The sequence below is a fragment of the Globicephala melas genome, chromosome 20 (assembly GCF_963455315.2).
Source record: "Globicephala melas chromosome 20, mGloMel1.2, whole genome shotgun sequence".
In the NCBI taxonomy this organism is placed as follows: domain Eukaryota; kingdom Metazoa; phylum Chordata; class Mammalia; order Artiodactyla; family Delphinidae; genus Globicephala; species Globicephala melas.
Genome location: NC_083333.1, coordinates 32477205 through 32490316, shown reverse-complemented (window position 1 = coordinate 32490316; position 13112 = coordinate 32477205). Strand labels below are relative to the sequence as shown.

At 55.7% G+C, this 13112-nt stretch overlaps 1 protein-coding gene across 7 annotated transcripts in view; it reads left to right on the top strand.

Annotated features, from left to right (window-relative positions):
• Positions 1–11869: 11869 nt before the first annotated feature.
• SLC38A10 (solute carrier family 38 member 10) overlaps positions 11870–13112 on the top strand; it is a 42601-nt gene continuing 41358 nt past the window's right edge. For all 7 annotated transcript variants that reach the window (XM_060290225.1, XM_060290223.1, XM_060290222.1 and 4 more), the window contains exon 1: positions 11870–12277. In XM_060290225.1, coding sequence (XP_060146208.1) covers positions 12179–12277 — 99 coding nt within the window. In that variant the 5' untranslated portion in view covers positions 11870–12178. The remainder of the gene's footprint in view (positions 12278–13112) is intronic.

Below are 13112 nucleotides of genomic sequence, written 5' to 3'. Positions count from 1 at the left end.
TTCCAAGTGAAAACAGCTCTTGGCTCCTGCCCCGCCTCCACCTCCCCCAGGTGCCACCCCCCACCCCTTCCCAAGAGGATTCTGGGAACCTGAGACTGTGGTCTCTTCCTCCGCACCATCCACAGGTTCCGTGTGGTTTTGTCACATACTCCGGGTGCTAACCGAGGTGACCACTGCTAACAAACAAGCTGGATGCCACCTTCCTCCTGTTTCCACCAATGCCCAGGTCTCGCCCCCAAGGCGCTGCCACCTAGCACCCAGGGGCCCACGATATGATGATCACTCGATCGGTGGTCAAACAAGTAAGTGGATTAAGATCCTCAACCCAGAGTCTGTGTGGGTGTCTCCAAGAAGAGGGTGAGTCCTGCCCTGACCACCAGGGCTCCCCGAGGTGGGGAGATGCAAACATGGCACACTGGGGGGCCCGGCATGGGCAGATGGCCTCCCAGCAGACCCCACTCCTGAGCAGTGGGCTCTGCCTCGAGATTAGCAGGGGCCATGCATGATTCTTGCTGAGGTAGGACCCCCATGGCCATGTGGTCTCTGCCCCCACAGGAAGCCCAGACACACATGCCCAGCCAGGACCTGTGTGTGACCCAAACCTTGGCCAGCAGACTCTCCCTGGCTCTTGGTGTTGATGCCTGACCGAGTCACCAGGTAAAGGGACAGGTAGAATCTGCGGGTGTGGCTGACCAGGTGTCCTGGCCCGACTGTACCTGACCAAAGGTGAGTAACGTTACTCCTGCTTCCCGCCTCCCCAGGAGGCCGTTTCCCCACTCCACTTTCCAGCCACCTGTTTCAACTGTGAGATCCTGTTATCCTTCCAAACTTATCCTGTTTAAATGGTGAGAACAGTGTTGGTTTTTGTCTCCAAAAACTGAAAGTATTTTGCTGATTCAAGACCCACCAAGATGAAATTAACAGGGTTGGGACTTGCGGTTCCACTTGGAAAGGACTATAGTCCAGGTCACGCCCACCAACCCACCCATTTATCTCTCCATCCATCCATCATATGTACATTTACTCACCCATCTGTCACCCACCCACCAATCCACCAACTCTCCCCTTCCATCCACCCATCTACCCATGATCCACTTATTCATTCATTCACCTGTTCACCCACCCACCCGTCCATGTGTCCATTCATTTGCTCATCCATCCTTTATCTATCTAGTCCCCACTCCAGCAAGCCACCTTTCTATGAGGAGCACTGACAATATTCCAGGCCTGGTATCAGGTACCAGGGCCACAACAGTACATGAGACCTTGCATTAGTCCCAATCTTGTGGAAGAAATAACATGTAAATCCAGGGGGCTCTGGGGCACGTGAGCAGGGCATGTATAACCCAGTTGGGGGAAAGAGAGGGCCAGGGAGTCTTCCAGGAGGAGGAGTCTGTGGAGCTTCAAGATGGGTAGTGAGGAAGGGCCTGCTGGGCAGAGGCCAGGAAAGGTGGGTGGCTTGAGAAGCCTGAAGAACAGAGTAGGGGGCCGGAAGTACAGCAGGATGCGAGCTGGAGCTGCAGAGCTGATGTGGCGGGCCTCATTCCCAGGCCATTTGGGAAGGGCAGAGGCGTGACCACCGACCAAGGAACCCATCATATCCTTCCTTCCTGGTGTTCCATCTCAGTATCAGCCAACCACTCACGCTGGAAATGATGACATGGAAGGAAAGAGGGGCCACAGCCCCTCTTCCGATCCTTCCCCCATCAGTTTGCTGGAGGAGAACTCGGGCACAGCAGGAAGTGAAATAAAGACAGCAGAGTTAGTTTTGTGGCCTGTCTGTACTGTGTTCATAACAACGGAATACGAGAGCAGGTACCAGCTACAAAATACGAGTTGTGTGATTTCAGTGATTCAGCCTATATTTGTGTTTCAAACGGGCATCACACATTATAAAGATGAATGTTAAACGCATGCTAATAATTTAAAGTTTTCTTTACTTAGAATGACATTACATAGCAACTAAAAAACACCATGACAAGTGGAGAGACCATGGAAGAAAGAGAAAACGTTTATGCTTTCCCTCCTTTGATGGAATTTTCCGTGACTTTTGAGCAGGGTCCACACTCTCCTTTTTTTTAAAAAAATTATTTTTTATTTTTTAATAAATTTATTTTATTTATTTATTTATTTTTGGCTGCACTGGGTCTTCGTTGCTGCAGGCGGGCTTTCTCTAGTTGTGGCGAGAAGGGGCTACTCTTCGTTGTGGTGCGCGGTCTTCTCATTGCGGTGGCTTCTCTTGTCGTGGAGCACAGGCTCTAGGCGCGCGGGCTTCAGTAGTTGTGGCATGTGGGCACACTCTCCTTTAACTGGGCCTCATAGGTTTTGTAGCAGGCCCTGCAGATGACGGAAGGGACTCACTTTTCCCTGTGGGTTTTGGGTGCAGTGTTAGGAAGGCCTGGCCTGCTGGGGCAACTCTCCCCCCTTAGCCTCAAACACAGGTGACTTCAATCTCTGTCAGCGCGAATTGAGGTGACTGTGGCCCAGCTCCCAGGGAGGAACTCACCAGACAAAAGGGCCCTTTCAAGACCCCTGCTTGGAGCTAGGGGACCCCAGGAAGAGTGGGGGCAGCATCCTGCAGCTCCGTCCTGTGACTGCCTTCCCCAGGGGCTGGAGGATGGGAATGAGGCCAGAGGCTTCTTGTCTGCTTGGGCTTCACCCCCAATCGCCCCCCCACTCCCCCCCACCGTGGTCTTGGCTGCTTCCATCCCCAGGGATGCTGAGCACAGGAGTCGTCTGTGTGAAGCCTGGACGGGTTGGGGGCTGGGCTGATGTGTGACCGAAGGCTGTGCGCTCTAAACCCTCCTGGATCCGTATGCGGCCAGTCCGACTGCCTGCCCTGCGCAGAGGGAGGAGGCCACACCCCCAGGTAGTGTGGGGACAGCTGGAGGAGCCCGGGCTGGAATCTGAGCCTGGTGGCCCTTGTCATCATCACCAGTCCCTGATGGGCCCTGGACGTGCAACGGGTGCCTGGCTTGGGGCTCAGCACCTGCTAGCCTGGAATTTCATTGGCTCTCCTGTTATCTGAAAACTCGGCCTGTGTTTGGGCACCCAAACAACGGTAATAACACTAGCGGGTAGTGACAGCGCCCACGTCCCATGCATATCTGCTGCTTCCCAAACACGTGGCCCACTCCACCTCCATGGCACCTGACAGAGCAGGCGTGGTGACCACCTCTCCATCCCCGGGGTCGAAGGCCTGTGAGCTGCCAAGTGTCCACAAGCGGAGGCCGGCCTTTCACCTGCGGAGGTGGTGGCAGGGCCCACTGTGGCCACTTCTAGAGGAAGCGGTGGGCAGTGCTGCAGCGGAGGCGGCTCCTCACTGATTAAGCACGTGCTGTGTACCAGGCCCTCTGTGGGCCTCACTTAATTGACTGCTATGGCTGTGGGCGGTGTGTGTGTGTGTGGTTAGCGCTATATTTCGGTGAGGAAACCAAGGCCAGATGAAGATGATTGTCCAGCCCGATGGCTGGAAGATGGGGAGAGGCTTTGAAGGTCGCCTGGTGGCTACAGCCCTGTCAGCAGCAGCTCTTCTGAAGGAGAGACGAAGAGTGAGTCTACCCTCGGGCCAGGCTCCAGGTGGGGCTCCTCCAGGTCCTGTTGGAGCAGATACTGTTCCTCACCCTGCGAGGGGGTCTGAGGATTTGACAAAGCCTGGGCGCGGATCCAGAGGGCCCGGCCAGGCCCCCTGCCCTCAGCCCTGCCCCCCCGCCATCTGTAGCCTCCCTGCCCGGGACCACTGCCTTCGTGAAGGCTGTTGTCCCCTCAGGCCCAGCTCCGGCCCTCTGCCTGGGGAGTGGAGGGGGCTGTGTCCCCAGGGACAGCCCGTCCTGCGCTCCCTGTCTCCATCAGCTCTCGGCTGTCACCGGCTCTAATTACCCAGGCTCCATCTGCCTGGGCCTCTGCACAGCTGGGGAAGCTCTCAGAAGCTGCACCCCACGCCCGGGCATGTCACATTCCTGTATACCTCCCCACCGCCCCGCTGTCCTGCCCAACTGCAGGGCAGCCACGGGTGCAGGGAGCCTGGGGCGGGGGGTGGGGGCTGCCGCTGCTGGATGGGGGAGCCTGAATGCGGCCCAACTGTGCCCCAGGTCTCCCAGCTGTGTCTCCCTCCCCCCCCACCCCACCATCCTAGTCCTGTCCCCCGACCTAGCAAAGAGAAGTCAGAAATTTATCACTCTGGGTCTGTTGGGGCCACCTGGCGGAGCTCAGTGTTCTAATGGCGAGGGCAAGGGCAGGACTTCCCCACATGAAGGGGACCGTCTGACCTTCCAGGTTTGCCTCCCACCCTGTGGGTCACAGCCTTCCCTGGAGCCCGAGCAGGGCCCATGGGCCCTGTGGTGCCTGGGCAAGCCGTGTTTGGGGCACACCTTTTAGGAGAGATAAGTGACACTTTTGATCCCAGGGACGCTGCCCTGGAAGGGGGCCCATCCTGGGGAGATCTCCCCGCTTCTGTGGCCTGGGAGGACCAGATGCAGAAGGGGCTGAAGAAGGCGGGCATTTGCCGGGCTCCGGCCACCATTGCTGGCTCCTCCCTTCTGGAGCATGAAATGACAGTTTCCTGCCGGCTCACAAAACCTTCGAGGCATTTCACCCTGGCAAGCCTGGGGCACGCACATCTGTAGCCAGAACACCCCACCCTTTGTCCCCACTCCTCAGATGTAGCCTGGGGAGCAGGCGTGAGGCCTCATGCCTCTTGCTGGCCTGCTCCACAGAGGGTCCATGGGGCAGGGAGGAGGGTGAGCTGAGTGCATGCTGGGATCTCAGCCCGGCTCTGCCCCAATCTGCCAGGCTGAGGCTGAGCGGAAGGTGGCTATGGTACAGCCTGGCATCCTGGCTTAAGGAGGATGGAATCCCAGAGCAGGCGGAGCGAGCACATGGCCTGCTGGTTAGGGGTTGACCACTGCTGGGGTCAAGTACCAGCTCCTAATCTGCTTGGTGCGCCAGGAGAATGAGCTCAGACATGGCCCTGACTTTCCTGCACCCCCAGATCTGCCTCCAGCCCCAACAGGAAGGGAAACACCTTGTGAATTTCCCAGGGACCTAGGTAGGGAACCCACCCGCCCATGCAGGGCCTGCAGGGATGGTGCCTGGGGGTCCCTGTGTCCAGACGTGCGACTCTGCACCTTATGTGCCCAGGCAGCTCTCGCCTCGTGTCTGGAATTTTTTTAAAAAGGTGGGGGGGGGAAGATAAAGTAGATGAAAGCAGTTTTTCCATCTTGTCAAATTCTCAACCACCCCCTCTAATTACAACATGATAATGAGATTCAGGGGAAGTTTTCTCTTGGTGGCCAAGATTACAATCTGAAGCTTTTGTCTGAGCCCCGGGACATCATAAAGGTCACACTGTCTCTCCAGCTCAGCCTGGCTGCACAGAAGGCTCTCCCTGGTGGGCCTGGGGACACACTTCCCATTCCCCGCTGCTGGATAGGACCTGGCCAAGGGCTCCCCCCTCAGACCAGGGAAAGGGGAGGCCCCAGGGTAGACCAGGTCTACAGAGGCCACATGAGGCCCCAAAGCTTAAATGAAGGCGAGCTTGGAGACGGGTCTGGAGTGGTGCAGTAGTGTTCTCTGTGTCTCCTTTCCCCTAACGTGGCCTAAAGCATCCCCAGGAGCCAGTCCCACAGGCAAGGTGCTGGACTCCACCACCCGCTAGAAGATGCTGCCTCCCTTGTCTCAGCTCAGGGGGCAGAGGCTAGCAGCCCCTCATGCAGGGAGCTTGGAGCCACAATGACCTGTGCCCAGGCACTTGGCCTCCTGTTACGTGGCCTTAAGCAAATCGCCTTGCCTCTCTGAGCCTCAGTTTCCCCATCTGTAAAATGGAGAGGGTAACAGTTAGGGACTACCATTGGCTGCCTCTAGTAGGAAGTCGAGAAGTTTGCCCTGGCCAGGCTGCTACCAGGACCTGGGCTCTACTCTGAGTGAGAAGAGTTGGAGCTCTGACTTTCTGCCTGCCATGTGATGAACAGACTGCGAGGAGGCCAGGAAGTGCCAAGTGAGGAGAGCATTGCAGTGGTCCAGGAAAGAGATGATGATGACCGGGACCATGGTGGAAACAGAGGAAGTGGTAAGATTCATGGGTATCTGAACATGGACTCAACAAGATTTCCTGACAGATTGGATTAGGGTTCTGACTGAAAAGGAGAAGTCAAGGATGGGTCCAGGGCAGCTGCAGGAGTTCCAGCCATCACATCTGCATTCCAGGCAACAGGAATGAGGCAGGGAGAGATAAAAAGGACCATTGAAAAGGCTTTCCTGAAGTTCACCCAACACTTCTGCTAACATTGGTCAGGTCTTAGTCACATGACTGTCCTGACTGCAAAGGGGGGATGGGAAGAGTAATCTCTTTGCTGGGTACAATGCCATTGACAAGGACAGAGAGATGTTGTTAATAGGGAGAAGGACAGCATGGACACTGGTCAGGAAGCCGCTTGGAGATGCTGATCACTATACACTTAGCCCAGGGTCAGTTCCCAGTGGGCACAGGTGATGCCCTGAGCGCTGACAACCTGGGCCAGGTGGCATGTCCCACGGACCCTCTCCACCTGCAGGAATTAGGCGGGAGTTTCTGTGGTTCTCCAGATGAGCACTGCAAATTAGGTGGTGTTGTGAACTTGGCCCCATAGGAGGACATGGATGGCTTGGGCAGCGAGGGGTGGCCAGGAAAAAGGAAGAGACAGGGCCAAGGCAGGGTTGCGGGGTGGCTGAGAAGGGCACCAGGGAACCATTGGCCAAGGAGGGGAAGGATGAACCTGTCAGACGGAGCAGGTGAGGCCGTGGCAGGGGCTATGTCTGCGGGAGGCCTGCTGTGTGGACACTGAGGGGCCTGAAACCCGGGAGTGTCCAGAATGGGCAGCATGGTAATGTTCGTGTCCTAGGGCTGCTGTAACAAAGTTCCAGAAACTGGGGTACTTAACAAATTTATTCTCTCCCAGTTCTGGGACCAGAAGTCTGATATCAGGGTGTCAGCACAGTCAGTTCTTTCTGAGGGAGAATCTGTTCCACGTCTCTCTTCCAGCTCCTGCTACTGCCGGCCATCCTTGGCGTTCCTTGGCTTGCAGGTGAATCACGCCAATCTCTGCCTCTGTGTTCACAGGTGTTCTCTCTGTGTGGGTGCCTGTGTCCAAATTCCCCCTTTTTGTAAGGACACCGGTCATATTGGATTAGGGCCACCCCCATATGCTGAGGGACTGGGGTTAGGAATGCACACATGAATTTGGGTGGGGGGGTCACATCCACCTTAAACCTGCAGGGTAGGAAGGTGAGGGTGGAGATTGCAGCAATGGCCCCAGGCTTGGGAGGTCACAGGCCCTCATTAGCGGATGTGTGGGGTCCTGGGACATTGGGAGGCAGCTCTGCTGATGGCAGCTTTCTCAATTTCTTGTAGAAAACACCCCTTGGCCCTCTCCCTCCCCCACCAGGCATCCTGGGATGGGTCTGTCCAGTGAGGTCCCTGGGGAGGGCTGTGGGAGGGCATCTGGGCCAGGCTGTTGGCTGGGAGAAAATGTAGGTGCCTCTCCCCCGTACCCCATTCTGGCTTCCTGCCTTCCAGGAAAGGGAAGAGGGGGGCCTCCCTGGGTGCCCCCTTGGGTCCCAGAGCCACCTGAGGAGGGGAGACCTGGTCTACCCTTGGCCCAGCTGGCTACTGGTCTCCCTCAGGTCTGGGTCAGCTGGCTGGCCCCTGGTGTGGACAGGGTCTGCTTGCCTCCTGGGCTTCTGGCCTTCCCAGTCTCCAGAGATTTGGGACCTGCATGGGGGGCCCTGGAGGACTGGATGGTTAGTCTGTGGTTTTTCCAACAGAGGGTCTCATGGCTGCCCCTGCTCCAGACAGAGGCCCCTGGAGGCAGAGGGAACCAGTGTCAAGACCACTGGAAGACCCTGCCAGCCCCCAAGGCTCTCCCAGGCCCACTCAGCCCAGGTGCCCATGAGCAGCTCCTCTCCTGTCTTCCTCTCCCGGGCTGCTGGCCCCTAGCCCTCCTCCCAGAGCCCGAGCCAGCATTGGTCACCAACAGCTTGAGATCTGGGAAAAACCCTTGGTCCGTGGCTTTAGGGGCTGGGGCCAAGGATGGACTCTCAAAACTGGGCCCACTCAGTGGGGGGCTAAGGGTGGCCCACCCAGCTCCCCCTTGTCAGCCCCAGCGAAGCTCCCTTGCACCTGGGCAGCTCCCCAGGCATCTCCAACTTGGGCAGCCCCTGACAGAGGAGGAGGGGACATAATCATTATCCTCCAGGCCACAGTGGGGCCAGCCCCTGCCTCCCCACCTCACATGCTCCCCTCTCCCAACACAAAGGGGCCTATGAAATGAACTGAGCAAACGTACTTTGGAAAACACCAGGGCCTCCCCTCTCCTCTCACACCTCATTAAGACCTTACCACCCCCACCCAGAAAACCAAGGTCACGGCCAAGTGTGTGTGGGGGGCCAGGGGGCGGGGTGGGGGGGGGCGGCAGTCACGAGGTTCCCTGTGAATGCAGTCACTCCACGTGGTTCCAGCACTGCCCCTTCCTCTGAGGAGGAGGCCTGGCGGTAGGACGGGGTTGGTGGATTCCCCCAAGCATGTGATCTAATTGCACCCCGCCCAGCGGATGCTAAATGAAATCCATTCCTGTCTGCTGGACCTGTTGTCAGTTTTATGGCTCTGGGGTTATATAAACAGCGGGAGGAGAGTACAGGGAGTCAGGGCCAGGGGCCTAACAGGCCTGGGCTCCCTCTTCTTTCCCTCGGCCACCTCCCTGGGCTCAGGGCAGCCTCCAGGCTCTGCTCGGACACAGCCTGAAAGAGGGAGAACCCAACCAGAGAGGGGGATGGGAACTTGGATATCTGGACAGTTCAGCCACTGGGCTGGCATGAACATTTAACTCCTGCTTGCTGGGGTGATGAAAGCCCAGACCCCATGCCAGGGTCCCTGACGCTCAAGCCCCCCCAGGGCCCCTAGTATTCATTTCCAAGGGACCTTCCTGGCCCCCCATCATGCCTCTGGTTTAGAAGCTAGAGACACAGATGAAAAAGCAGAGGATTGCCGTAAAACAATGATGCTCTCCAGGAGAGAAGGGACCAGCCCTCACTGGGGCTTATACCTGTGACCTCACAGAGAATCGGAGAGCAGGGTCATCAGCCCCATTTTACACCTGAAAACACTGAGGATTGATCCGGTGTCCTGGTAGCCAGGGCACAGCCAGCTCCATGGCCCTGGCTCTGCTTACCACCAGCTCCTGGGGCCCAGGCCACATTCTCCAAGAGCCCTTCTCTGAAGCAGCCACAGCTCTCATGTGGATTTAACCCAGGCTGGGTCCCTGCATTTCTCTGGTGAGGACTGAGGTGGGGGAGAGGGAGGGGAAGGGGAAGGAGGTGGTAGAGGGGCTCACCCTTGGTAAAGCAGGCACCACCTCCAGCCCCCCACCCCAGTGTGGGAGAAACAGGATCCTTCTCCTCACTACAGACGTGCCAGGTGGGGTCAGCATGCCCCTCTGTTTGACGACCTAAGTCGCCAGCCTCCAGAGATGGGACCCTCATCCAGCCCCCTTCCCCTCCTTCCCCCGCTGGTGCCCATGGCTGTCACCTCCAGCAACCAAATGGAAAGTTGCTGCCACTTTCAGTGATGGGTGCCCCAGGTGCCCCAGAACAGGCTCAGAGCAGTTCATTAACATGCCAGGTCACAAAGCCTTGGTGCTCCAGAAAGCTCCCATGGAACAGTGGTGTCCTGTCAGCTCTGCTGATTGAACTCATGTGTCGCTATCGAGAATGGAGGGGGTGTAGGTTCAGAAATAGCTACAGCCCTGCCCTTCCCTGCTTTACACTTCAGTCCCTAAACCTTTAGGTGGTGCAGGGCGAGGTGAGTGACTGTGTCAGTGGGAATTGCAGGTGGGAGGCCACTCAGAACCAGAGTGGGAAAGAGAGGGAGTCCGGGATGGGGGTGGGGCAGCCCAGGGGAGGGTATTGGAGCCCAACTAAGGTGGGGGAGCATCAACTCGGGCGTTACAAGTATGGAAAGGGAGAATACCAAGATGAAGGCTGTGGACCTGGACCCTCAGGGTTATTTGGCGATGTTACTGTGAAAGTGTGGCTTTCAATATACTTAGATGGATGTTGGAAGAAGCCTGTATGTGAGCGTGGTACACACATGTGTCTTCTAATTCTGTCCATTGAGGGACCAGGAGCAGTGGCATCCCAATGGCTGAGCACACACCCAGGGCCCAGATCTTGGTCTCTATGACTAGTCTCCCACTGGAAGGACCCAGGGCTCCTTGGAGAAATGATTGATTCTGGAAAAGTACAGGATGAGCTAGGAACATCTAATTGTGCAGGAAAGCAAGGAAGTGCTCAGAGAATGATGGGGACGCAGCACAGGACACAGGAGCCAGCTGAAGGGGCTCTCACCGTCCAAGTCTGGGAAATTTGAGCATCAGAATAACTAGTGATAGTAATGGATGATAACCCATTGAATACAATAGGAAACCACAGTGATATCGATACATTAGTACGTTGCAAGTTTGACAAGGAGAAGGACAGTTAGTTTCAAAGTACCTCCCCACAAACCACTCATTTTTTATAAAGGAGAAAGATGTAACTTTAATGTAACTATCTAATCAAGCAATCAGAGAGAACATCACCAGTAATGGGACAAATCAAAATCATCCGGCACCTGATAGGATTCAGTGGAAACGCAGCAGCACATCCATGATATTCCTGCCAAAGAAACGTAACTTGAATTTCATCATGGGTGTGGGTAGGCAGAATACTGGCTCCCCACAAAGATGTGCACCCCTTAATCCAGGGAACCTGTGAATATGTTACCTTACATGGCAAAAGGGACTTTGCAGCTGTGATTAAGGTTACAGACCTTGCGATGGGGAGATTATCCTGGATTATCCGGATGGACTCAATCTAATCACTTGAATACTTAAAATTGGAAAACTTTTCCTGGCTGGGTCAGAGATGTGAAGCGAGAGGGAGCTGACCCCCTCACCCTGTTGCCAGATTTGAGGTTGGAGGAAGGGGGCCATGAGCCAGGGAATGCAGCCTCTAGAAACTGGGAACGGGCCTCAGTTTTCAGCTGGCAAGAAAACGGGGGCCGTGCTCCTACCACCCGAAGGAACTGAATACTGCCAGCCACCCAATGAGTAGGAAATGGAGTCTGAACGAGAGTTTCCAGAAAGGGGGCGACCTGCTCGCATCTTGATTTCAGTCCGGTGAGATCCATTCTGGACTTCTGACCCCCAGAACGGTAAGAGCAGATTTGTGTTGGTTAAGCTGCTAAATTTGTGGTGATTTGTTACGACAGCAATGAAAAACTAGTATAATGAGGAGACATCAGACAAACTCCAATTGAGGGACACAGGGCTACTTACTAAGCACATTGAAAGAACGCAAAATTCGTAAGATCAACAGCTAATTAGAAAAATGGGCAAAAATGAATAAGCATTTCAAGAAGAAATGTGAATGGACAGTAAAAATATGAGTAGATGATTAACCTCATTTGTAATTAGGCAGAACAAATTAAAAACCACAGTGAGATTCCATTTTATTCACCATATTGGCCAAACTGATGATACCATATGTATGTGACAATGGAACTCTCAGGGTCGAGTTCCTTGTGCTCCAGGCCCGGAAAGACACGGCTCAGGATCCCAGGTCCACAGGAGGATTAGCGGGGCGCTGGGACAGGTGAGCGGCCGCCCGGCCCCGCCCCGCATGCCCTAGCCTGCAGACCCAGCCCCCACCTCTCATTGGTTTGCGCCTCGTCAAGCCCCGCCCCCAGGCCTCGCCCTCCCGCCTTCCCCAGGCCCCGCCTCCGCAGGCTCCACCCAGGCCCGCCTCTCGTCTTGAGCGCCTTGCCCGAGCCCCGCCTCCTTGTCGTCACTTCCGGGAAGAGGAGCCCACGGAAGGCGGAAGTGTGTGTGCCAGGGGGGCTGCGAAGCCGGGCTGAGGGGTTCCTGGCTGGCACCCCGCGGCTGCTCTGGGTCTGGGCGTGGGGACACGCGGGTGGTCAGCGAGAGCCAGCGGGGAACGAAGCCATGAGGCGGCCGCGGGGTCTGGCGGGGTCTGGAGGTTGACTGCTCCCGCCGCCTTCCCGCGAGGCCGCCTCTTCCAGGCAGCCACCCGTTCCCCTCAGGGTCTCGCGCCCCGCCGTCGTCCCGGCGCCTTGGACTGGGGCTCCCGGGCCCCCAGCCCCCACGCTATGACTGCGGCCGCCGCCTCCAACTGGGGGCTGATCACGAACATAGTGAACAGCATAGTAGGTGTCAGTGTCCTCACCATGCCCTTCTGCTTCAAACAGGTGAGTCCAGTGGGCAGTGGTCGCCGCCCTCGCCGCCCCGGGCTCATCCCCTCACGGGAACTAGGGCTGGGGGAGGCGGCCCTGCAGCTCTTCCGCCTCGGGACTGCAAGAGAAACCGAAGGAATTTCCTCAGTGAAAAACTTAAGCACAATTAATAACAGACCGAAGTGCAAGTGTAGCAAAAGAAAATGATCCTTCAAAAATGGAAAGTGACCACAGGATTCAGTGTTCTTTTTCTTTACTATTATTTTTTAAAACTCTGACCTGACTGCACTTGTATTCAGAAGCACACAAGTCAAACCCCCAGGCCCTGGAACTAGATTGGGATGTTGGTTACAAGGTGATTACTAAATTCTCCAGAGTGTACGCTTAAGATCTCTGCGTTTCACTGTATGCCAATGTTACCTTGATTGAAAAAATCTGAAATGTTAAAAAATTGGTGTCATCCCAACATTAAATACTGCATGAAAGAAACTCACCTTTTTTTTTTTTTTTTTGAAACTCACCATTTTTGAGGTGTGAATTCATTTGGCTTCTGTTTAATTCACAAATAGACAGGCATTTGGTACGTTAGAAAAGGGAGATTGATGGAATTATCAAATTGGGTAACCTCTTTCCTAAAAATGAACTTCTTAGCTTCCTGTGTGCCACGGTGGAGGTGCCGCTCCACCTGCCTCCTAGGACAGGAGCTGTCCACTACCTGGGTTGCTTAAAGCTGGGGGAGGAGGAGTGGGACACCAGAGAAGAACAGGTGGCCAGCAAGGCTTCAAAGACCAGTCTTATATGATGAAACCAAATAGGTGGAAAAAAGTGAAAATAAGATGGACATTTTGGA